This window comes from Pezoporus flaviventris, unplaced genomic scaffold (genome assembly GCF_033815535.1).
Source record: "Pezoporus flaviventris isolate CSIRO_AGI_PZ_B2104156 unplaced genomic scaffold, CSIRO_AGI_Pfla_v1 ptg000001l, whole genome shotgun sequence".
NCBI lineage: Eukaryota > Metazoa > Chordata > Aves > Psittaciformes > Psittacidae > Pezoporus > Pezoporus flaviventris.
The window spans coordinates 9,406,806-9,431,270 of NW_026892549.1; the positions used below are offsets into that span (position 1 = coordinate 9,406,806).

General features: G+C 40.2%; 1 protein-coding gene across 12 annotated transcripts in view; it reads right to left on the bottom strand.

Moving 5' to 3' along the window:
* Positions 1–24,465, bottom strand: part of NCKAP5 (NCK associated protein 5) — a 507,525-nt gene that overhangs the window by 260,807 nt on the left and 222,253 nt on the right. For 11 of the 12 annotated variants that reach the window (XM_061442407.1, XM_061442190.1, XM_061442334.1 and 8 more), the window contains one exon: positions 21,704–21,781. In XM_061442407.1, the coding sequence (XP_061298391.1) occupies positions 21,704–21,781 (78 nt within the window). Of the gene's footprint in view, positions 1–8,027; positions 8,332–21,703; positions 21,782–24,465 lie in introns of those variants that run through there. The other variant, XM_061442804.1, reaches the window with a different exon arrangement.

The following is a 24,465-nucleotide window of genomic DNA, read 5'->3' on the forward strand; positions in this document are numbered from 1 at the left end:
TCAATTGAAGGCAAGCATGCTATTTTCAGGCCATTAAACCAATATGGATTATTATAAATATCAAGCAGCCCAAGACCACGTTCTCTGCTGCATTTTTTCTCACTCACAACTAAGGATAAAATGATGACCTTTGCAGGGCAGTACAGTCATCCCTTTGGGGCGGACAGGGAGAGGTGCCACTGCTTCCCAGGGCCAGCCCCAGGGGAAGTCCACACGGAGTTTTCCGGCCATCCCCAGTCTGCCTCCCTGTAACCTTAGCCAGGATGTTCACCAATCTTTCAGGCACTATATGAACTTCCACAGATTGAATCTTCTTTCTCTTACTAGAGGAAGGAAGATCTTTGATCTGCATTTATTAAAGATCTAGCAATTAATGTCTGTTCCTTCTTTTTAATAAATTAGCACTGTGTCAAGCAGCTTTCTCTATAAAGCAGCAGATGCAGTCTCTCAAAAATACGTATTTCGTTGCACTGCATATTAGTAAAAGTAAATTAAGACCTTTAATGCAGTCTTAATCCAAATTGTTTTACTGGTTGAATGCACCATATGGGAAAGGAGCTTTCACATTCCCTACCCAGACCTCACTGATGGGATATTTTGCAGTATCACTGTGAAAAGAAAATAAAAAAAAAGAATAAAAGGAGGCAACTTTTCTGAAGGCTGACAGAAATTCACTACTGATCCAAATGGGAAGAGGGCACAGCCAGCCAGCTGTAGAGCTGTGATTTCATTCTGTCATGTAGGAACTCTGCATCTGAAATATTGATTGGGGGGACTGGAGGAAAGAGGGCCATGACATGCTTAAATCCCCTTCTGCATCGATAAAACCATGCCTGACTGGAACTAAAGGTTATATTTTAGCTCTAACAATAGTTCCTGTTAATTTACCTGCTGCCTTTTCCTAGATTTATCAGTGTAAGATTGCGGCAAAACACACCAGAACTATTTATTACATGCCAGCTACTATGAAATAAACCAGGTTATGTTTCAACTACTTGGATCTGAATCAAAAACATGCTGCCATCATGAAAAAGAGGAGATTAGCAGAACTGACAATAGGGTTCATGTGCCAAAAGCCTGACTTCTTTTCCCATGTTAATCTCAAAAGAGTCACCCATGACTGAAAACTTTCTCTTGCTTACCGTCCTTAAGACTATCACAGCTACACCACTGCTGAGTGAAGATGTTAAGGAGATCAATCCAGACTTTAATAATATTTAAGTATTGCTATAAATCTCTTTCTTACAAAAGCCTTTAAATGACAAGGGAGAGAGAAACTCAGATACTGATACATCCCAACATTTCCAACCTTCACCCTAGCACAAAACCCCAAATCAGCCAATAAAATGAATAATAAATACCCAAGCATGTTTTCATTCCTCTATGAAGTAAATCCATCAGGGACCACTGTCATCATTTGCTTCATGTTAAGTGCATGCTACACCAATGAGTTACAGCATTAGCTTTTATGAAAAATATTTTTAACTAGCTATGAAAAATTGGATCCTTCTTTGATGAATGTATCTCCACCCCAGAAAACAAGTCCCAGTAAAGCAAAAGATTTCTAACATCTGTTAATATCACACTTGCTCTCCTCCAGTTTTATAACTTTGGTTTCCTCCCTCACTGAGATAAATGCTGTTGCAGATTCCAGCACCTTTCTCCACTCCTGCTTTCACACTTCATAACACCTGTATCACAAATCCCAAGAGCTGACAGCCTGTTCCACTGCGGATTTTTTTTTTTATTTCTTTAGTTCTGACACTTTCCTAACACATCTTTTCAAACAGAACAGCATATCCCTTTGCAGTTAAGTATTTTCTACCTTTGGTTAATTCCTGCACACCTGCAGTTCTCTCCCCAAACACAACTGCACTGTCTTCTTCCAAAAGGAAGTAAGTCAAAATCCAACGAGGCCAGTTTCTTCCTTCTCACCTGCCAAGACGGAGTAGATCCCCCAGTCCCTCCTCTCACCTATACACGTCTGCTGCCCCTGGTTCCTGTTCCTTGCCATCCATGTCTATTACAGTCTTTCCTGACTTAAAATGACAACAGTTACCCTTGGTCCTACTTTGTTCTCTGGGATCACTGAACACGATATAGACTGTCACTCATCCTCACCCTTTGTTGCCCACCTTTCCTAATAAAATACCAGAACCAGTGTTCAACCCGTTATGAGGCTGGACTCTTCAGGACCCAACTTCTAGCTCCTCATCAAGGAACCATGAAGCCCCAGATATCCTAGCTCAAACCAGGAGCCCCTTTACAGGGAGTCCAGAGCTGGAAACCCTGGGATGTTCTGGGACTTTCTCATTTTCAGATATGGAGTCTGGTCTGAAGCAGTCCAGGTTCACAAGTTACAAGACATTGGTCTTTGTAGGCTCCTGTTACCAAGTAGTCAGATACAGACCTGTAAGACAGAATGCCAGCCATGGATAGTCTTAGCAGTTCTGAAGGAGCTCCTCAGATATCTAATACTTTGAGAGTGTCAGACTTCGAGAAAAATAGAAGTCTTGAGTCTTGATTACTCCTGCTGTCTGACCAATGTTTCCTCATTTTTCCTTGTACTCTGTAGCCTACCTCTCTGCTTATTTGCTGTCCTTTGTTTCACACATACATCGTGAGTGTTTTGGGCCAGACATTCTTTCTGATCATATTTTAATTCACTAAGTGCATTTGCACTAGTAATTTAATGTGCTGATGGCATTTTAAGGTGAAAACTTGTCTGGCATCAACACTTAAGGCCTTGAGCACACAATTCATGATCTTGTAGATTCTCTCCTGCAGTTGTGCACCATGACAACAACCAGAGTACCCCAGATACAATGTACACCCAAGGTCCCCAGCAGCTGACTCCTTGGTGTGTGCCCAGGACCAGCAGCTGGAGCAACCTCTTGGGCCAACTGGGAGACAAAGTGAAGGTGTGGCCCTGGACCCACAAAGGATCCCAGTGATTCTTTTCTTATTTGTGCCATGTCAATTGACAATACTAATGCACCTACTGAGTCCTCAGGCTGCTACTACAGTGACAATGCAAATGTAAATACACTTGTTCTAACAAGAGTGAAAATTTAAAAAAATAAAAATCAAACCATAGAAACATACTACAATACTGTAATTATTCATTTACATTAAGTAACTCTGAAAATGATGACCGTATACTAGCTTATTCATCTACAAGATACAAGTTCTAAAAGCAGTAGTGAAAATGTTACATGGGAGAGAACCCTGCAGTAAAACATACAGCAAATTATTCCTTCTTCATGGACAACACCCATCTAGAACTCAGATACCAGCAGCACTCCCAGCAGTGCTGCATTACCATATGTGCTATTTGCATGAAAAAATGGTCTTATATACTTGAAAGTTGACACGTCAGATTCCCATTAACACCAACAGGAATGACTATCACTCAATCTCGGTTTTGGTAGCCACCCAGAATCACTTCACTGCAGATGTCAAGAAGGCCAAGATGTACCACATGTTGAGTAGCTTTGGTCTTCTCTCGGACTCAACAGAAAGACGTGTTTATTGCACTGGGTTTGGCCTACATTCTCCTGTTCCGATATTTCATGCAGCTACGTTCTTATTCAGGACCCAGAAGTAAGTCACCAGGGTTATCACAAGTTGCAAGGTGGCTTTTATACCCGAGACCAGGAATATACACTGGAACACATATACATAGTGGGCATGGAGAAGAGGTACACATGCTATTAATTCAAAGAAAGAGAAAGAAATAGAGGAAAAGTTCTGTAAAGATCAACATCAACTGCCACAGAAATGACTGTACTTACAGCAACGAAACCCATAATTAGAATTCTAAAGGTTTAAAGCATATAGTTCATCTTCAGAACTAAAGAACCATTCATAATAACGAAGCAGTATACTCAGTCACAAGTAACTTTGTTACCATCAAATATACAATGGGATAAGGATTTGAGCTTCCTGTAGCTGGCTTGACGAACAACATGGGCATAATCTTGGCACAGAGAAGAACTGAAAAGTCCGAAGGATTCAAACGAACATAATGAGAGAGCAGCTGCATTGTCTACTTAGAACAACACAGGCCACCAGAAGCCAGGAGTCTATTTAAAGGGCTTTATACACAATGCAAGGAAAGTCACTAGAAGATGTAACAAAGATGTACATGAAAAGCAACTGGTAAATGTTTCTAAAATACTCAGAACCATACAGATTTAAGAGAAATCCTAAGAAAGAAAGCTGGGTAAAAGAAGAATGTTTCTTTTTGTTCTTTGACAGCATACAACAGTGTTGAAAACTTTGTTTCTGTGATATGTCAAACTACTATTTCTACGTCTCGGTTTTTTTTTTTCCTGATCTTACTCGCATTCTGATTATTCTGAGGAATAATTTATGTTTCAGATGTGAACTGTCAGTGCACACACCACAGTGTAAGAAGTACCTGACTCTCCTTTATGAGCCATTAATTTCTGTATTTTAAAGATTCTCTCCTGAAAACTTCCCATTTTCAAGGGAAAAGTATAGAAAAAAAACAAAGTCTCAAAGAACTAGAGAACTCCAGGGTTTCTAACTTTTAGAGGAATTCTGCATATATGAGTCCTGCTGGCAGAACACCCAGAAGTCTTTCTCTTAATGCTTAAATCATTTGAATATATTAAAAAAAAAAAAAAAAAGGCGGCCACATCAGCTCGGAACTGTATCCACCATCCAGTATCTTAACAGTATGAATTCTTTCCTCCTCCTTAGGAACTTCCTTTACACAACGAAAATAAGATCGAAATGTTGAAAAGTTAAAAACAATAAATTTTGCTACAGTAATCCCTCCAGTCCTTCAGTATGGAAGCAATGTATAAATCCAAAACTACCAGGTTTCTGGTTGGTGTTTTTCACAAATACGATTATAATTGCCTTTTCATCATCTGATTTCTCAGCAGTGGCAATTCTGTGCTAGTGCTCTGGCAATCTCAACTTCACCACTGTTCAGTTTCAGGTGGAAAAAGAAGCCTCAAACCTCCATGGAAACATAAGCCGAAAGCAGAAGCACAATTCCCACATTTTAAACACCAGTCCCAAGCCAGCTCCATAACACTATGCAATTACATTTTAACTAAACAACCAAACAAATAGCAGGTACCTACCATAATTCTTGAGGATAGGAGACAAGCAAAAGGAGTTTAGGTTGTTTTGATTTGGCTTTTTCTTTTTTTGTTCAGAACCTCTTTGCAAGCTTTAATCCTGTGAAAAACTACACACATGCCTAACTTTTCATGCAGAGTAGCATATCTATTTCAATGCTGTAACTCTAAGGTTAAGCAGGTGTCTAACTGGTTGCAAAATCAGGATCTTATATGGAAAATTAATCAGTGTAAGAAGTGGATTTATGCACAACACCTGGCTGCTGCTGCTGCTGCTGAGTTTATCTGTGTAGGGATTTATCTGGCAAAGTCAAGCAGTAGTGTAGCAGTAACACTCTATAACAGTTGTGATTAACCCTACATAGCATATAAGTGTGAATGTTAAGCAGTAATAATTACTACAGGATTCTTTGCTTAAGAAAGAAGGCAACACCACATACCTATGAAGCCATACATTCATACTTCACACCAGCAAGAAAAACTTGTGTGTGCTACATACAAGTAACAGCAAAAATGCAGATGTGAAAAAGCTGAAGTGCTGATAACTTTCCTAGGAAACACTCCAAACCACCAAGGTACTGACAGACCAGACTAGAAAAGCCAAAACATACCACATATACTATTTCTGAGCTAAAGGATATAATGCTCCTGCCCACAACGTTCATTGAAAGAGCAAAGTACACGAGAGATGCTGAGACCATCCTGAAGTTTTGATCTTTTTCATTTTTCTTTCAGAGCTCTGCACTGAACCTCCAATTCATCCTCAATGATCAGTACACCACCACGCTGTGGGGAACGCACCATATGGCTCACTTTAACTGCGTAAATTGTACGCTGTGACATGAATGGAACTGCTCCATGTACACAGTCAATCACCAGTTTCAAGGATTTGCCGGAATGGGGATTACGCTGTGCACTGCAGCTACCCCAAGAACAAGCAGGGCTCCAGGCAGGGCCAGCACAGTCAGGTGATGGCTTCTGTTCTGCACATCTGAAATCCTCTGGGTCACAACAGGTTCTGGGAGCACTCTTAACCTGTACTGACTCAAGATTTTATTACAGTCTTTCTAGTGCAACAGCAATTAAACAATGTACTTTTTCACGCCGTTTCCCTGCACAACACACCAAATTTCAGGTTTTAAAGCACATAAATTGTCAACAGAAGAGATCTGATGATGTTTTTATTCTCACTACTAGCAAGCCTCATCTAACGCCAGTGGCAGTAATCCCAGTGTTTACCAGCCAAAGGAACTAAGTCTTGGGAAACTCAACTAAGGGTACCGATCACTTTCTCCCCAAAGGTAATATTTATATGATTTATTTCATCTTTTAACAAGAAATGGAAAAATATTTGTGGTATTCAAAGAAGAAAGAAAAATTGAATTATTTCTGGTCCACCACCAAAGACCAGCATCAAAATTCCCTGAAAAATCTCTTCAGCATTCTGGATTATTGCCTAGTTATTCCCCAACCACATTTGAAAATCCAGCCTGCCCATTCCAGCATTTCAGAGCAATTTTTATTGACCTACTAACCTGTAACTCTGCGAAGACTGAAGCTAAGAATGCAGTAATGGCCAGCAAATACAAGTCTCCAAACAGACTGTAATAACCTTAAGTAAACTACTTCCAAGCAAAAGTCCTGCAGATCAAACAGTTCCCATGCAGCCTTATGCTATTAACTAGCAAAAATGTCCCATGGCATCTCCATAGTCATGCACAATACCAGAGCACTGCACTTTTGTTTACTTACATAGCTTATCTGCAATCCAATAACGTATACAGTCAATCCCTCAGATGTAAATCACTTGTCTATTTGATGTTACTTCACTTGTTAAAAACTTTGTTAGCTTATTAATGATAAACAAGGGGGTTAGCTGGAATAACAGGTTTTAAGGAATGTACAGTGGACATTCATAAACTATTTCTATTAGGGAGTCGATTCGATGCTGTTACATGGAGAAAAAGAACTGCATATCCACAAAATAGTTAGCAACAACATGGTGCTAACATGGCTCTGCTTTTTTCCTACAGGAAACCGAAAAGCCCACTCACACTTACTCTACCTTATTTCAGTCACTTCCCAGGTAAACCCACCTCAGAAGATGCAGAGTGGATCTAACACCCTGCTAAAGCAAACAGAATCAACAACTGAAAGCCTCATCGGACAGCAGCGGGTCATTTAGCACTCTGCATCTGCTTTGCACACTATTGCTCTGTGTATTTCAGAAACATCACTTTTCTGCCTAATGTACTTCTTCCATCAGTAAAATTTCCTTCCAGTGATGATTTATGCAGTGTGAAGGACTCAATCTTTAAACAGACATGAATAAAAACAATAAATAAAGCTCCTCAGGATGCTCCTGCCAGAGTCACAGAACAAGAAAACCCTCTGCCGCTGAAGCAACAGGGCTCACTCAAACGCAGACACCGCCGGCTTCCCCCATGCGACTCCAGCAGGTAAAAAGGAAAAAAGCGTACTGCACGCTCCCCTCTGGCTAAGGAGGGGCAGAGCTCCGCGGCAGGGCCGGCCACTCACAGGCACGGTGCGGGGCGCCCAGCCGGGCAGAGGCCGTGGGGCGGCGCGGGGAGCCCGGTTTCCGCGGCAGCGGGGTTTCGGGGCTTCTTCGGCCCGCGGTCGCGGGACCCAGCCCTCCCTCCCGCGCGATGCTGCAGCGGCGCGGCTGCCGCGGGCTGCGCGGCCGGCGGGGCGGGGAAAAGGCCGGGCCGGCGGCATGGAGCGGCGGCAGGTGCCTCCCCCCGCCCGGCGCCGCGCCTGTCTCCGCGCAGCCCCGCGCCCCCCGGGCCGGCGCGGGAGAGCCGGGGAAGGGGAGGAGACGGCGGGGCTGGTGGGAGGCGGCGGCGCGGCGGGCAGGTGAGGGAGGGGAGGCGCTGCGAGGCCGACTCTTACCTGCTCGGCGGTGGGGCATGCTGCGGCGGACGGGGGCAGCGCGTCCCGGCGGGCCGCTGAGCCCGCTGCCGCCCCCCGCCTGGGCAGAGCAGCTGCCACCCCCCGGGCCGGCCGCCCCGCCGCCGCTCGGCTCTTCCGCTTTGTTCCGCCGCAGCGGCGTCTCCCGCTCCCGCCGCAGCCGCGGGACGCGTAACATGTGCCTGGGGAGGGCGGGCGGGCGCCCGGGGTGGCACTTTCGGCGGGGCGGGGAGCGCGATGGCCGGGCCCCTCCGCACCCGGCCCCGCGGAGGAGCGGAGCTGTCAGATCCAGCCCATCTGCCGCGATCGCAATCGGTCGCAACTGAATGGCTCCGGCAGCAGGGGCTCGCCGCGGCGGGAGGGTGTGTGTGTGTGTGTGTGTGTGTGTATGTGTGTGTGTGTGTGTGTGTGTGTGTGTGTGTGAACGGGCCGGGCGGGCGGGGGCAGCCATTGTCTGTGCTGGTGAGGCCCGGAGTGCCCCGGGCTGGGGGAGGCGGGCAGGAGCTGCCCGGGGATTTGGTGCCCGGGCGCCGCTCCCTATCGTCCCGGCGGCAGCGGGGCTGCGCCCGTCTGCGCGCTTTTGGGCGGCTGTGACCCCACGTGCGGGGCGGCTTACCCGGTGGTTCGCACAGGAGAGGAGAGCACGGCCCAGAACGAGAGGTTGGGCCCAACGCCTCTCTTCGAAGTTCGGGGGGTCGGGAGGGCCTTGGAGAGGCAGTGTCTGTGGTATGGCCCAGGGGCGTCCCTGCTGGTAAGGGTGCGGGGCCTGGGTGCGCAGCACGGAGGTACAAGGCTTCAGCTGAACAGACATCTGCAGGTGTGCACGGCACACTTTGAAAACCTTCTGTTGTATGAAAAGAATAAAGAATTGCTGAAAGCTTTTCATCTGGTAGTCAAAAACACGGCAAATGAAAAAAAATTGCCTTGTTACAGTATATCACACTGGTATCTGATCTGGTTATTTGTAGATAAAATACACTTAAAGAGAACCTGCGTGTAGAGTGAGAAAGAGCTCAGGCAAGATGTTGGGGTTTAACTAGAGAAAGTGTGAGGTGGAGGTCTTGGACACAAAGTAAGAAAAACTGTCATGATGCAAATGATTGAGCTGGATATGCTATAGTCAGGAAACTGCAGGAATCACAGGGTGCAAAGTAAATCCTCATGCTGAGACAAGACACTTCCCCATCCCTGGAAACATTCAAGGCAAGGTTGGACAGGGCTTTGAGAAACCTGGCCTAAGGGAAGGTGTTCCTGCCCATGGCAGGGGGTTGGAACTAGATGATCCTTAAGGTCCCTTAGTACCCAAACCATTCCATGATTATTTCAGGTGAAGGGTTGAGCCATATCTCAGAATCAGAGACAAGAAGGAGTACTGGAGAAATAACGCTTCAAAAATGCAAGTGGCAGGGGTTTTTCTGGATATTGAATTTAGAGGTTTCTAAACAGAGAATGATACACTCTCAAGAATGGAAAAATACATTGGAATTAAATATACCACCAGAAATAATGCTTGGATTTTACTTAACAGATTGGCTGTACCTGGAGACGGTGCATTATGCAGAAGGAACCTCTTCCTGTAACAGTACAGAGAACTCTCTCCAGAGTAGATGATACAGCAGTGTTCTTAAATATTATAAAACTCTCTGAAAGAACGCTGCAAAGAAGCATGAGACGGGACCTAGGCATAATGGCAGCTAAAGGGACAGAGTCTCCAAATCCAGAGGTCTCAGGTGGATTCTTATATACTGTTCAAACAAGGGCTCATCATTCAAACCATGATCCTGTAGAACTCACATAGTACTGAAGTAATGTCAACTCACATATTTAGTTGTTTTGTTGTGCAGGGAAACACCTTCTGAACTTTCCTAAAAGCTATTTTACCAAGTTCAAAGTATGTTCACTTTCTGTTTAAATAGAAATAATAATTTCCCAATAAAATGTAAGCACATTATAATGCCTGTTGCTAGCACAGTCAACCTAAATCACCTATACACAGTCTTTTGTAAGTAGTGATGGAAACTGCAAAGGCTAAACGTTTTTTGAGACTTGGGTGACATATGAGTGGCTGCACTGGCTCTCCCTAGAAGAGAGCTCAGTGTTGTTTCTTTTCAGTGGCAAAGCCCAAATATCCAGAGAAAGATACAACACATTTCCACTATCCAGCCCCCTGGGAGCTCAGAGACATCCTGAGGCAAGCTTGCACCATCTCACTAGATTTCTTCCATGACTTTGTCCAGTCTTCAGCTGAACCCACATGCACTTCTGAAATCTGTGATACCCTGTTGCAGATGCTCTGAACCTTGCTTACATGAACAATCTCTTCCTTTCATTTTTTTTTTTGATGTGCCACCTGGTAGTTTCATCCGATACCCTATATTTCTTGCATTAAAAGCAGCAGTGGACAGTCTGCTCCTTTCCATGCTACTCATGTTTTTAGCTCTGTCATTCCTCTGCGTAAGTTACTGCTTTTTCAGACTCAAGAGTTTTAGTTGTTCCAAAAGTTGAAAACCTTCTCGTGCTTCTGATTACCCTTTCCTGCCCTCCTTTGAATTCTTCCAGCTCTGTTACAGCTTTTCTGAAACGGGAGACCAGAACTGCAACTGGTTTCCAAGCTGCAGCAAAATCACTGACATATGGATGATCCTTTCCTAGGTGTGGATCGTAACATGCTGTTCTAGTCTACTCAACAGTAAGTCTATAAACCAGTTTGTACAGACTATCAGTCTGTAAATTACTGTATAAAAGGCTTTTATTTAAAGACCACATCTATCTTTTTGCAATTCCCCTTTCCCAAATTCCTGCTGAAATCATTGACTGATTTCGCTAGATACGCTAGATTAACCAGGACTAGAGAAATGAAAAAAAAATATTGCCAGTTCTTTAACCATTTTCAGGCCTGAGCTTGCATCCTCTGAAATCAAGAGCAATGGAAGTGGTCTTCTACTCTGTAACTAAAAGTGATTTAAAATTAAAAAGAGCCAGTATTTATCTACAATTTAAAGCTGTAATTACAACTTGAGTCTTTTTTATGCATATTGAGCTGTACTGTTCTTGACAGCTGAGATACTGTTCTTCTGTGTCTCTTTAATTTTATCTCAGTTTCATACACATCAATAAGTACATGTTCCAAGCCTTTATTTGTTGTCCCTAGGCTTGTGCAATTTTATCCAGCATAGACATGTACAAGATGATACACTAGTCTTCAAATAAAATTTGTGGCTTTGCTGGCCATTGCTTTGGAAATATAAGAAAAATGCAATGCTCATACCTCAAAATACTAAAATGAAGTAGATGATAGCATTAGCTTGATATGTTGAATGTAGCCATAGCTTTAAATACAGAAACCTAACAGCTGGCACTGACAAATGCAGTAATTGTCCAGTTACAGGAATGTTGTCGTTTTCTCAGAGACACCAAGCTACTGTTGAAGGGACAAGATGCTTCTTAAACTGACTTCTGATTCTCCACTGGCATAATGTACCTGTGGAGGTGATTTATCTCTGCTCGCTGTTGCATTCTTAAGATCTTTCAAAGGGAAGATACTTGGGAAAGAACAAGAACATTGACATGTTGGAAGTGATCAGTTTGCACAATAATCAGTAATGCTGAAATAACCATGTAATCCTGAAGAGGATCTGTACTTCACAGAGAAGCTACATACTTAAAAATGTGGGAGGAAAAAAACCCTTAGAATTTAGTTAAGTTTCACTTCTTGTCCTTTATTTTAGTAGTGATTTATTTACCTACATAGGCCTGTAGCTATATAAAGGTGATGCAATACTAGATTTTGAGGTACTGTAGCTAAAGCACATAACCCTAGTGGAGTTCCAAAACTGTTAAACATGAGTAGGGTAGAAATTGCATGTACTGACATCATTTTAGGAACAGTTGCTCTTTCAGCCTGAGGATACTGTTCAGTGAGACCTGAGGCAGTACTTTCCTTTAGGGGACTTCAGTTCAAGTATCAGGACAATTGCCTGCACATCTGGAAAAACTGCCAGGGCAGGCTATTACACAAAAAGCTGCACAATAATAGCTGATGGACACACCCATGGAGTGCCCTGCACTGGCTGAAAAAAACACAGATCAGTCACTCAAGGAGAGGTTCCAGAACAAACTGGACCCAAATAGGCATGTTGGTATTTCCCAGTACAGACCAGTAAGCAGGACTGCAGGAAGATAATGGAAATTCAGAATTTAGACCCTTTATGGGAATTCTGAGTGTCTTTGGAGCTAGCTGAAGAAAGGGTCAAGGGCTGCCATTTGCACGTTTCCAAATTGCTGAACAGCGAAAAAAAGAAATTCTGCCATTACTGTTAGTGTAGAACGGCATTTGGCCATTTTTACAGGCATTTATAATGGTGTTATTAGAGAAAAGGAGAAGAGGGATTGAGAGTGCTTACAACTTTTGATCTGTGTTTCTGGACCGATCTCTCCCAGGGCTCTGCAGGAAGACAAGTACTTCCTTTGCATTTGATCTTTCTTGCCCAGCTGGGAAGAGTAGAAGATCCTAAAAATACAGGAAGCCTTACAGAAACCACGTCGTATGTACTTGTTTCTCTCAGAAGGACTTAACAGGATCTTGACTTGCCTGGTAGAGGACTAAGAATCTGCTGAATGACAAACAATACTGGATTTGTTTAAGCATTATCAGGAATTGAATGGGGAAGAATTGAGAGGTATCATCAAACCTCAGGTGCTGAACAGCACAAGTATGTGTCAATTCTGGCAGCATGTGGAAGCACATAGGCTTATTCCTCTGCTGTCTTTAAAGGTGCTGCATAAATTACAGCAAATTAAATATCCTGCAAAAGCTGGTATCTTCTTTCTTCTAGGCATTTGCTGAAGATTAATCTAGTCTTCTATTTTCTGCTTATTTAAGTTACACATTCTAGACTCTGCTTAGCTAATCAGGTGGTAATAAAACTAAGAGGTCTGTATTTTGCAGGGTTTATTAATTTTTGAAGTTCTCAGGGGAATATCTACGTAAGAGTTTGCAAATTCTGAGCTATGCTGATTTAAATAGGGAAAAAAATATGCTCAGGTCTTTCATATCTGATGAATACTGCCTTATATTTGAAACCTTGTCCCTTGTGGAACCCATTACAATAATGTTTATACAGGTTTATGCTATAAATGCACAATATTTTCTCTGCAGCAGACTATGCTGGAATTTACTCCTGATTTAAAAAAAAAAAAAAGTGTGAATGGTCTATATCCCAGAATATGGATTTCTATAGACATAGTTATGCCCCTTTATTAGCAAATAAAGCAATATAATTTTCCAATATAATTATATTGGAAGTGCACCCTGGATCTCCTGCAATGTGTGTAAACAAGAAGCCAGCCAAATCCTACAGAATTAAAGCAAACTTTCAGAAAGCTGTGAAGTACCTCCCTGAGCTCTTCCTGCCTGATTACAGTCAGCACTGAAGCTAGGCTTCAGTGATCCTCCTAGATAATGCTGGCAACAGAGCTAAACTCTGCTTCTGCAGAAATACACTCTAGCACATCTGGATCTTTAGCTGCCAAGTGTACACAAAGACTGGAGAGAGATGCTGTCTGTTGTGGTAAAAAAGGAGGAGGGTGGCAGTGACGGCTCAGTGCACACTTAGCTTTAAATAGCAGGAAGAGGTGACATCACAGCAATATTTTGGATGCACAGGTGTCCTGCTTTCAACTCAAGCAGTATTTGTCTGTGATGCACTCAGCCAGATGACACAGGTATCTGCATCCATGGTTTTCTCTATATTAAAAAACATTTGCACCAGCACAGCAACAACAATATACTTAAAAAAAAAATAAAATTGCTTTGAGAGAACAGGGTAGAGCTCTTTTCTCTTTCTCCCCTTGCCACTACCCATCTCCTAACAGATGAGATCATTTACACAAACTTTTTTACTGCGGAGTGACAAGGGCTAAGGACATGATTTGGAGAGAACACTTCCAAAGATGGTTTCGTCTTCCACACCTCATCATGCTGTGAAGTGCAGACAGAAGAAAATGCTCTGCTGTCCGAAGCACAGGATAAGACTGTCAACATGCTTGCTTTAAGCCACAAAACCTTTTAAAGATTCAAGTGGTGATGTGGGCACTTCATCCCCCAGATTGGAGTGAACAGGCTGACAATACACCATGCTGTGACATGAGAAATACAACCTTATTATTGATACACTGAACTGGAACACAGAAAAATGCTGGCTTAGACACAGATCTCTTGTATAAGCTCCATTATTCAGTATATTCATAGAATTATAGAAAGGGTTGGGTTGAAAGGGACCTTAAAGATCATCTCTTTCCAACCCCAATTAACAACTTTGTTTTTCTCTGTAAAAAAGGAATTATGATATTTCTTGTTTCATCCTTGGGGCTGACTAGATGAAAACCATTTCTCACTTTATGTGGAACAATGAGGCCCTTCTCACTTGGGGTCTTAAAGTCTTAACGTTAATGTAATTTAGAAAAAATAAAAATGGTTGAGCATTACAGAATGAAATAGAAATGCTAAACTTGATTATTTAACTTATCTTTCAAGAGTGAAGCTCATCTACAGAGAAGAGTGATAACCCAACGTGTGTGGCTTCACACACAGTTTCCCACTGGCCTCTTCTCCATCTGCCATCAGCACTGCCCTGCTTGAGGACTTCATTAGTTAAACAGAACTGTGACATACCATTCCTTTAAAAATTACTTCATTAACTCATAAATTCTCCATTTGTCCTTCCTTAAAACGCAACACCCCATCTAAAACCCTGCCTGACAGCCTGTGCCTGTACCCTAATCATTTTTATGATACATTGACATCCTCTTTTTGTATGAGCCAAAATTCTCCTTGACTTGATGTATATCCATGGATTTTCCTCTGCCAACTAGGAAAAAAGAGGCTCCATGTAAAGATAGGGCTGTTCAGCCTTAGAGAAGACTTCAGGGCAATGTCAGTATTACTCATAGGAATTATTCTTTGCTCTGTGAATAATTCCAGTGAAATAAATGGAATTATCTGAGGAGTGAAATATAATTCAACATAAATAAGGATGGCTGTGCCTAGGCATTAGTGGAAGACTAAATTCAACACCAAATAATAAAAACAGAGTACAGACGCTTCCCACTCGGAAATGCTTGATTTTTTAAAAAAGGACTAGATAAGCTGGGAGCACCAACAACAGATGAGTGCATATTCATTCCTTGTAGATTCTTATGTTGTTCTGTTATTTGGTTTCATATCAGAAAACTGGGGTACCAATTCAGATGAATGGGTGGTCTAACGTTTCTCCACACAGCTGATCCTTTCGGGTCAGCCTGTGCTGCCCCATGCAGTTGTGCAGTGTGTCTCTGTGCTGTGCCCAAAGCCTGCTACCTGAACCAAAGCATACTCTTCAGGAGACACAGACAAAAAACCTGACGCTTTCACTTAGCCACAGATAAAATGAGCTGAAAGCATATTTTCTTCCCAACCCTAAATAGCCACTACAGTAATATGTGCATCTGCCTACACAAAAGCATTTGTTCTTATAAAAAATGTAAAACAAATGGAGAAGCATGCCAACATTACACATTTCATTTCCCAGCATACAAATGAGGGTCTAATTTACTCTGGGCTGTTATTGCATTTTGCTTTTAACAAACATCCATATGTCAAATAGACCTTCCACATACTTCCCTGCTGGAGGTTTTTTTCCTTTCAACTTGGTAGGGAACATTTGTGATCCCTATTCTACCAAATATATCTGAAGAATATATTTTGCTCAAGGCCTTCTATTTTTTCATTTGAGAAATCAATTCATAGCTCTAGCAGTCTTACTATTATGACAAGCATACATCTGTGCAAAAATACCCCAATCCCTAATTAATTACAGAATGTTATTAGCATTTTTACATTTAACATTGGTTAATTTATTTATTTTTATACACATGACTTTATGAAGTCACTTGTTAAGCATCTTTTCGTATTTTGCCTGCAGTTTTAAAATCTGGGTAGTTTAGCATAGATACAGAGATTTGCTTGTATCAAAATTATTTTCTATTCAGATAGTTCCAAATCCTTTATGTAATGACTTCACTATCTGAGTCTTGACACTTCACTCCTGACTCGTGCAGTACTGACGGGGAATGTTAATAGTTTTCCCCAATTAAAGAGAACAGACTGAGGGTCATATTCTTTAAAATTAATAGTTGTTATGAATGTATCATGGCAAAATCATTCCAGATCATATTTCTCATCTACCACAGCACATCAACTTGAGCTTAATTTTAAGTCAGTTTAGTAAATACTGCACAAAATACGTACTATGAGAGTTAAAATGACTCATTGAAGGAGACTTACTTATTGACAAGGTAAAGAGTTACACAAAAAAAGACTTATCAATCAACTTTAATCAGTTGAAGACAATTATTTTATATGAATAATTAGTGGAACTGATCATAAAAAAATAGAACTTCTGCAAGGCATCTATTTTTATTTGTTTGAAAGACAGTGATCAGTCTTGATTTGAACATTGAGATAAATTACACCCACTTAAATAAGCACCACTTTTACTGCAATTGCAACAAGTGCTCTAATAGCTATCCAATGTTTTACCTTGGTTGCAAGTTTAGTATTTATAGTGGGCTTATGTAGTCTATACAGCTAACTTGTAATCTTTAACCTCTTCTCTCTTGCTTTTCTGTGATCCTATTAAAAGTATTATTTATAAGGCCAACAGTAAAACGCTTGCTTTTCTCTATACTTGTTACTCACATTACCCCCACTCAGGTCAGTCATGAAAAAGTATCTTTAGCAACTGTGGTGTGAGATAGGCATTGTACTGGGGAGTCAAACAAAGCAATCAGTTTTTATTCACAGATAACACAATGGCAGTGCGTTTTGTGGCCTGTAACTACATCTGCACTGCTCACTGAACCATCCAAATTTACACTCAGCTAAAGAAAAGGACATTTGGCCAAAAATCAGATACATTTTTAATTGGTATCCTAATGCGCATATTCAAATACTAATCCTTGGTAGAAATGCGGATCTGAAGCAGTATTGTGAATGCTGTTATACAACTTGGTAGCCTTATATGGGTTTCATGGGATTTTTTTCACACATAAAGTCACAAACCAGAAGCCTCAGCTTTAGAGAGACATATGTGATGTTACAATGTTCACTGAGAACACCCGAGTACCTGTGATGACTGAATGGCTCCTAAATGTCAAACTCAGTTCTGCTCTGCCTTGGCCAGCCCCACCTCAAAACACTAAGGAAACTGAAAGGAAGACACCAGTGTTTTCACAGCTTTTACAAATTTATCATATATATCCACTGCTATATCTAGGAACGTTATAGAGATGTAGTGAACAAAAACCAAAAACAAAACCAACAAAAACCAACCAAACAAAAACCCCAAAACATGAACCAGAAAAGCACCACCACCACCTCAAAAAAAAACCACAGCAAAACAAAACACTGAGAAAAAGGTAAGAGGAGCGTGTTAATGGCTAATAGCACAAACCACCTTTTCTTCTGGCTTTATTCATCGCCAGATGGTGTGACAAGACAACAAGACACGTGGATAAAGAAGTAAAAAAAGAAGAAGCCTCATGGTGTTACAAACCAAATCAAACCAAACTACACCAAACCAATCTCTGCCTGCTGATCATGGGCTACACCAATTTTGGAAGAGAATTAATTCCAAATACAGTCTATAACTCATGTTAGCAACATAGACCAGAGGCAACTTTTGTTATCAGAAAGATTTAAAATGGGGTTTCAGCCACAAGACCTGGCTGCTTTGACCTTAGTTCCCCTCAGGCCAAGTTACTAAACCCCTGACAAGAAAAAGATACTAGAGCAGAGCATGACCTTATTTAGCTGAGGTAGCATTTGTTTTTTTTTTTTACAGCCTTCATTACTGTAATATCATACATAGGGTTTTTCATTTGTTTGCCACGCAATTTATTCCCCTAAGATTAGTCCTTTTATAGTCAAGCAGTTTAAAGTTAATCACAGTTGTTATTTTAATCTGTGCTCACCATTAAGAATTCTTGCAGAGCTATTTTGCTTGTTAGCAATTATGGTCTCCCAATGGAAGTTCATGATTACAGCAAAAACAACCTGTTTAATACTTGGCACCTCTTTAGTATACAAGGATTAAACCCAGGAGCATAGAAGTATGCTAATGCTGGTGATGAAAGTATAGCAAATCTATTTAACAAACTCTGGTTTTAAAATACAGCATTGGAGAAATGCCACACGGTCCTCATGCACATTTGTGGTCCTCCCCCTCTGTGCTTTTCATTCTTGTAACAAGGTAATAAGGTGCTGCTGATCATCCATTTACTATATGATGGTTGTGTCTGAAATGCATATATCCTCATGCTTTCACCAAACAGACCAAAGGTTTGGTCCTGCTTCCAGCAGTGCTAATAATAAAATTCCCTTGAAAGATCTAAGAACAGGGCCTGACCTTTGCATAGTTAGGTAAGCATCCTACACTGAAATATGAATTCTTTCGTCTATTAAGGGAACCAGTAATTGCTCTCAGTGATCTATGTGTCAGGACTTAAAAATTACAATCTGCTGTCAAGGTCAATTAGCAAAGACTGCAGGGGCAAATATCTGCTTCTCGTGTTGATTGTCCATTTGATTCTGCAATAAGAATTATACACAGTAATCCACATTAGCTGAAGTGGACAGATCATTAAATGACTTTGTCGGAAACAACACTGCAGGGGATCGCCCCAACCAATTCTGTCCTATTTAAAGTTATTTCCAGACAAGGCAGGGCAGAGAGATCTAAAATAACCCAGTGTTCTGGTTCAAGCTGATACACTGAATGAACAATCACTATTGTGCATCATCGCCGGTGATAAATATTGGCGATTTACATTGACGAGGGTCAAGTTTGTCTCACATTGGGTAAACTTATTTTGTTCAAACTTGAGAAATGGGGGAGCCACTGACAAGTCAAATATGCTACCATTTTCATCATTCTTCATGTGAAAATAATTATTGCAGAGAAGTGTTCAACATAAGAAAATCTGTGTTTAAAAAAGTCTGCAACTCCACATACTAGTGAGGTACCTTCACTTGTTGTAAAGGTTTTAAAGAACAAAACAACTGAAGCTGGGCTAGAGGTCTATTTTAGTAGAAAGCTATAAAATGTGACCTAACCATAGCCAGTTCTCTTGGGACAGCAATTACAGCAATAAATGTTCCACAGCAGATGCTAATGCCATGTATAAACAGTCCTCCTCTAAAATGAAAAGAAATTTTTGTCCCCACATGTCTTTTAGGGTCCCATTGTACATGTGAAAATGTAAAGGAAATGTAAAATTGATATGCACGCCATGACATCGGCTTTAGTCTCCTTTGCCTTAGCCAGGCTGCTATAAATCTGTCCTAGCTTTAAGTAATGGTGAAGGAGCTAAATGGTCAGAATTTGTGTCTGTCTTTTTTTATTAGCTCACCTAGAGTAAAGTAGGGGTTATCGGTCAATGTCAGGTTCAGCGCCCAGTGACCCAGTGGGTTAAAATCATGATAGTCACAAATCAAGAGCATAATGAAGTCTGAGAAGAGGTCTATGCTGATTTATTAGGACATCTGTCTGGCTATAGACATCCTAGTACAACCCCTGTGTAGTGCGAGCTATTAGCATAATCCCCATCATGAAACATCTTTGAGATTTAAAAGAGAAAAATAAAGTGTTCAAAGAAGACTGGTGAAACCAGAAGGGTTTATCTTGCACTGCTCATTGTTTTTCTTATCTTGATACTCCATAAAAATAGTATTAAATATAAGTTAATACTAAAACTAAATTAGTCTTCAGTTTTCCAAAACCACTGAATTTTCAGAACACATCTGAATGTCTGTTCATAATGAAATAAACTCACGACCCCTGCTACTTTTCAATGACTTTTCCGTATTTTAATTTTTTATTGTTCATTTATATTTAACCATGGCGGTGTCATCCACATGTAATGTTATCACCTTTATTCTTTCAAAAATCATTTCCTGAATTCTGTAATCTTATATGCAAACTTCAGTTTCTTGTGCCAATTATCCTAGTACCATTAAAAGAAAGCAGGGATTAAACACAAACTTTCTGAATTTTGCCTATAAATAAGACTGAATTTTGCCTATAAATGCCGTATGCTGTAAATGCTGTAATATTACTTTATATCCTATAGGTCAACAAGTTTCTGAGCTGGATACCAATTAATACTGTCATGTGCAAAACTACATTTTTTTGTACATAAGAGGTATTCAACTGAAAAATCAGACAGATCATTATTTCTTCTTTGATTGGAACTAAGGTGAAATAGATTTCAATCTATGAAGATTAAATTATTCCCTGAAGATTACTTTACATTTGACTCTATATTAATAAAGATTGTCACTGCTCATGTGCCTTCATAAAAAAAAATACAGTTAAATATATGCATTTAGAAAAAATATATGGCTTCAATGAGTTTCAGCACTGGTATTAGTCCATTTCCATTATATTATATGGTATCTCAGGTAGGAATTTAGCTGGTAACTATAAAATTATGAGATAGTGATAGTTAATAGCGACTGAATACTTTGAAAATGCCAAGTACAAGCAAGTACTGCAAAGTGCTGTCATGCAGATCTTTTTAGACCAGCTGTGGTAATAATAATTGTATACAAGTGGAAAGTCTGGAAGAGTTAATGTAGAAATTATCAAGAGATAATTAATTCATTACGGGTGTGACACTTCTGAGCCTCCTAAAGATTAGGTAATTTCATCACTACCTTTACCGTTTCATATTAGAACAGCCCTAACAAAACAGCTAGAGAACAGTACTGCTGAAATACAAGAAAAAAGAATCTATAGGTTTAGAAATTTTTGCCATCACAGTTGAGTGATGATTGATAAATTTTGGAAATTTCTGGCAAAATCACTTAAGCACAATATGCAATAAACTTGTTATTGTGAAGAGGAAAACTTTGGAATGAAGTGAGCACCTTTGTGCGAGAGCTGACCACCTCCCCCTGTGAGTAGATGATATTTACTAGACCAGACAAATGCATGGAGTTTTGCAAGGTCCTACAGCAGTCTTACTGTTTGAGGAGCTCTTCAGAAGTGCTCGTGCAGTTACCACATTTGCTGTACAGCAAAGCAGAAAAGCCCAGGAGGTGCACAGCAGCATGTGGAAATCACTGCTTTGCTTAAACCAGAGCTAAGACTGGGCAGCCTGCACTGACCAACAAAACCAAAGGAGAAACAGAAAATCTGGATCATCAAAAATACTACAAAATTTTAAAAACATGTTTATTTCAGTCTCAAAACTCTTAATTTCTCAGGCTGCTATGCTGGTTTTTTGGCTAATTTGTGTGCCATTTGGTGAAAACACATTCAAGAATATAAGACCATTTCTTAAATTGAGTCCAGTTAAAAGAATCTGAAGTAGTTAGCGTCCACTGCTTAGCAAATTCAACATGAGGAAACCTGTGCATGTAACTGCCTGATTAGCAAAGGCAAGATTCAACTTGCGTGTGAAGCCCTACTTATTCCACTTACGTAAGGTTTTCTAGTCCTCAAAGAATTAAACAGTGGAGAAACTGAATACGCAATCATTTATTTGAACTCCAGAATGAAAAGTATGGATTGCAGTGTGTTTTCCAAAATAGCAACATAAAAACGTGTGCACAGTACTTGCCTCCATAAATTCCAACGTTGTTCTTCCAGCTGGGTCACTAAATGCTCAATGTACTTGTTTGAGTCCATATATTCCTAAATAAAAGATGATAAAAAAGTTAGTTTTTCAATTTTCAAAGCATTTGTAAAATTTTGAGTGAAAGAGTCAGTTTATGGAGTGCACTTTCATTTTGCACCCAAGGTTATCCTATGTACACAGAAATCATCACAGTGATGTAAAATTTTAGATCAAAACTAAATTTGGATGCCTACCAAGTGAACAGGGCAGCAGCCCAATACACTTCTTAAAGATTATTTGTGGGGAAGACAAAAGTTGGTGAGCCTATGCAAGCAGCACAAATAAATTAGAGAAAAATAAATGCATGCCCATATTCTAAGCCCAGAATTGTGTTCCCTGAATCCAGACTGAAAAATAACTTCTCAACAGTGCAGTCACTCTTCTGGTGCACATTTCGTTTATTTTAGGTATAAATCAAAGTGAAAGGAATATTTGACTTAAATATTATAGCCTGTACCCTATTTGAAAATGAAACTACAACTCAGCTCCTGTATCATTTCCAGTTCAGCTTTTGCAGATGCCATAACCTGCAGTATCATCTATACACATTTGATTCTGGACAGAATTTCTGATAAATAATCATTTGCAGATGAACAATTTGGATTTTTTGCTTACTGAAGACTGTCCTTTAAATTCAGTGCAAAGAGATGTTTCTTCTCAGCAGAGGAATATATTGGCAATAGAAATGCACCACTTCACTTCCAGGGGGATGGCAACTTCAGTGTTATTTATATAAAATATTTCAGAATATACCTACACAATAACATGCAATATAATACATTTGTATGACTGCAGTACCAACACTTTACTATTATTCTATACCAGCCACATTACTATTATTCTGAAAGCCTATCAGTAAGAATAAAACTCTCTTGAAATACCTCACCAAAACAAAAATATGTTTCAAACCTCATACTTCAGAAAATAACAAGTATTGGAGTAATATATGGAAAAGAATCTATATCTTCACTTTCTGGAGACAAAAGCTCCATTTTTATAGCTCCACTGTTTTACCTGTGGACTAATCACATTGGTTCTTCATTGCATTAGGAATTGTTTCTTCTCTCTTATTACTAATTTGGTGTACGAATAAAGATTTTCATTGCAAAGTAGTTGGTTCTTCTGAGCTATTTATCTTCATGGCCAGGAACATGAGATAGCTACAACAGGGACAGCATGTCATCATGTCTTCTCAAGGTGAGGATGAATGTTAGCTGATTTTAATGATCATAATGTATGTATAAATGTACTTTTTTATTTTTCAGGACTGGAATTATTCTAAGTGGTTCTATCTTTTTGCTCACAGTAATTATTTTCTTGTTCTGCTTTAGAGAGAGAGTGGTTCCTTAGAGGCTGTTGTGACACAAGGAAATGGTCCCTGGCACAGATGGAGAGGAAGAGTGAGATGTTGCTCCCGAGGAGACTGTGCAAATGCACCTCAGCCATGCCCTGTTCAAACTGCATTGCTTGGAAAACTTTGGGGATTGTGAAACTGTTGCCCCAAGCTTAAATTGAAATCCAACTGCTGTAGGTAGATGTGTCTTGCGGATGTTACTTTCAGAAAACATTAAATAATGCAAATCCTGAGAAATGCCATGAACTTCAGTGGCATTAATATAGCTGTTTTACCAGTGCTGTTTAGATTAAACCCTCCTACTCTCCTTGCTACTCAACTGAGTTGAATTTCACTTGGCATACAGTACGTCAATTAAGCGGCAAGCTGCTTCTAAGGCAATGCAAGTGAAGTATTCTGTATTACACAGATATTGCAGTATAAAAAAAATAAACTTTACAAATGCATATCAATGATTACTTGCAGTACCGAGTTCTTTAAAACAAGCTGCCTTTTTAACTTGCTGGTTTTTACTACAATGAACCTGGTATAAATTAGTATTAATACCTTTACATCTTTTTAATGTAATATTAAACAATATTCCTGATTTATTCATCAGTGCACTTTGCCCTAAGGGCAAGGATAGGATCAGCAGTTTTATTCTGCATAATTCTACCATGATAATATAAAGAAAACTCACTCTGAAGCAATTCTCTCAAAAATATTGTCTAGAAATAAAGACAGTGGGGAAAAAAAAGCAATGTGTTAATCCTGTACGACCGCTGCCTTAATTTTAGGTTTTCCCTGTGGCGAATCAGAAATATTACTATATTTCTCTTGAAGACCTGCAGTTCTGTATGTAATCTGTCAGTGTGCCAAAGTGACCTGAAAAAATCAACCATGATTTGATAGAAACATGATTAGAAGTACCTCCTTCCTTCTGTGCTGCTGTGGCACATTCACATGCCAGCCAATGTCCGAAGCAAGCCATCTGCTTCAGATAAGGTCTCTGTTCCCAAGCCCAGGTTTCTGCTCTCGTCTATTACCCGCTATCACAATAAGACAAATTCCCCAAACCCTGGATCAGAAGCCAGTAATATTTTGTCAACATGAAGGAAATAGCAGTCATTTGAGACTTAGAGCAACTCTGTGATTTTGAATAATATAGCACATTCAGTGAAAGCAGAAAATGTGAGAAAAAACCTCACAGTAATCACACTTATTTATGGCTGGACTCAATAATCTTGAAGGTCTTTTCCAACTTAAATGATTCTATGACTTTATATTCACAAAGACTGAATATACAATTCAGTAAAGTACCGACATTTATCAGTACCCAATAGATCACATCGAAAGGAGTAATAGAAA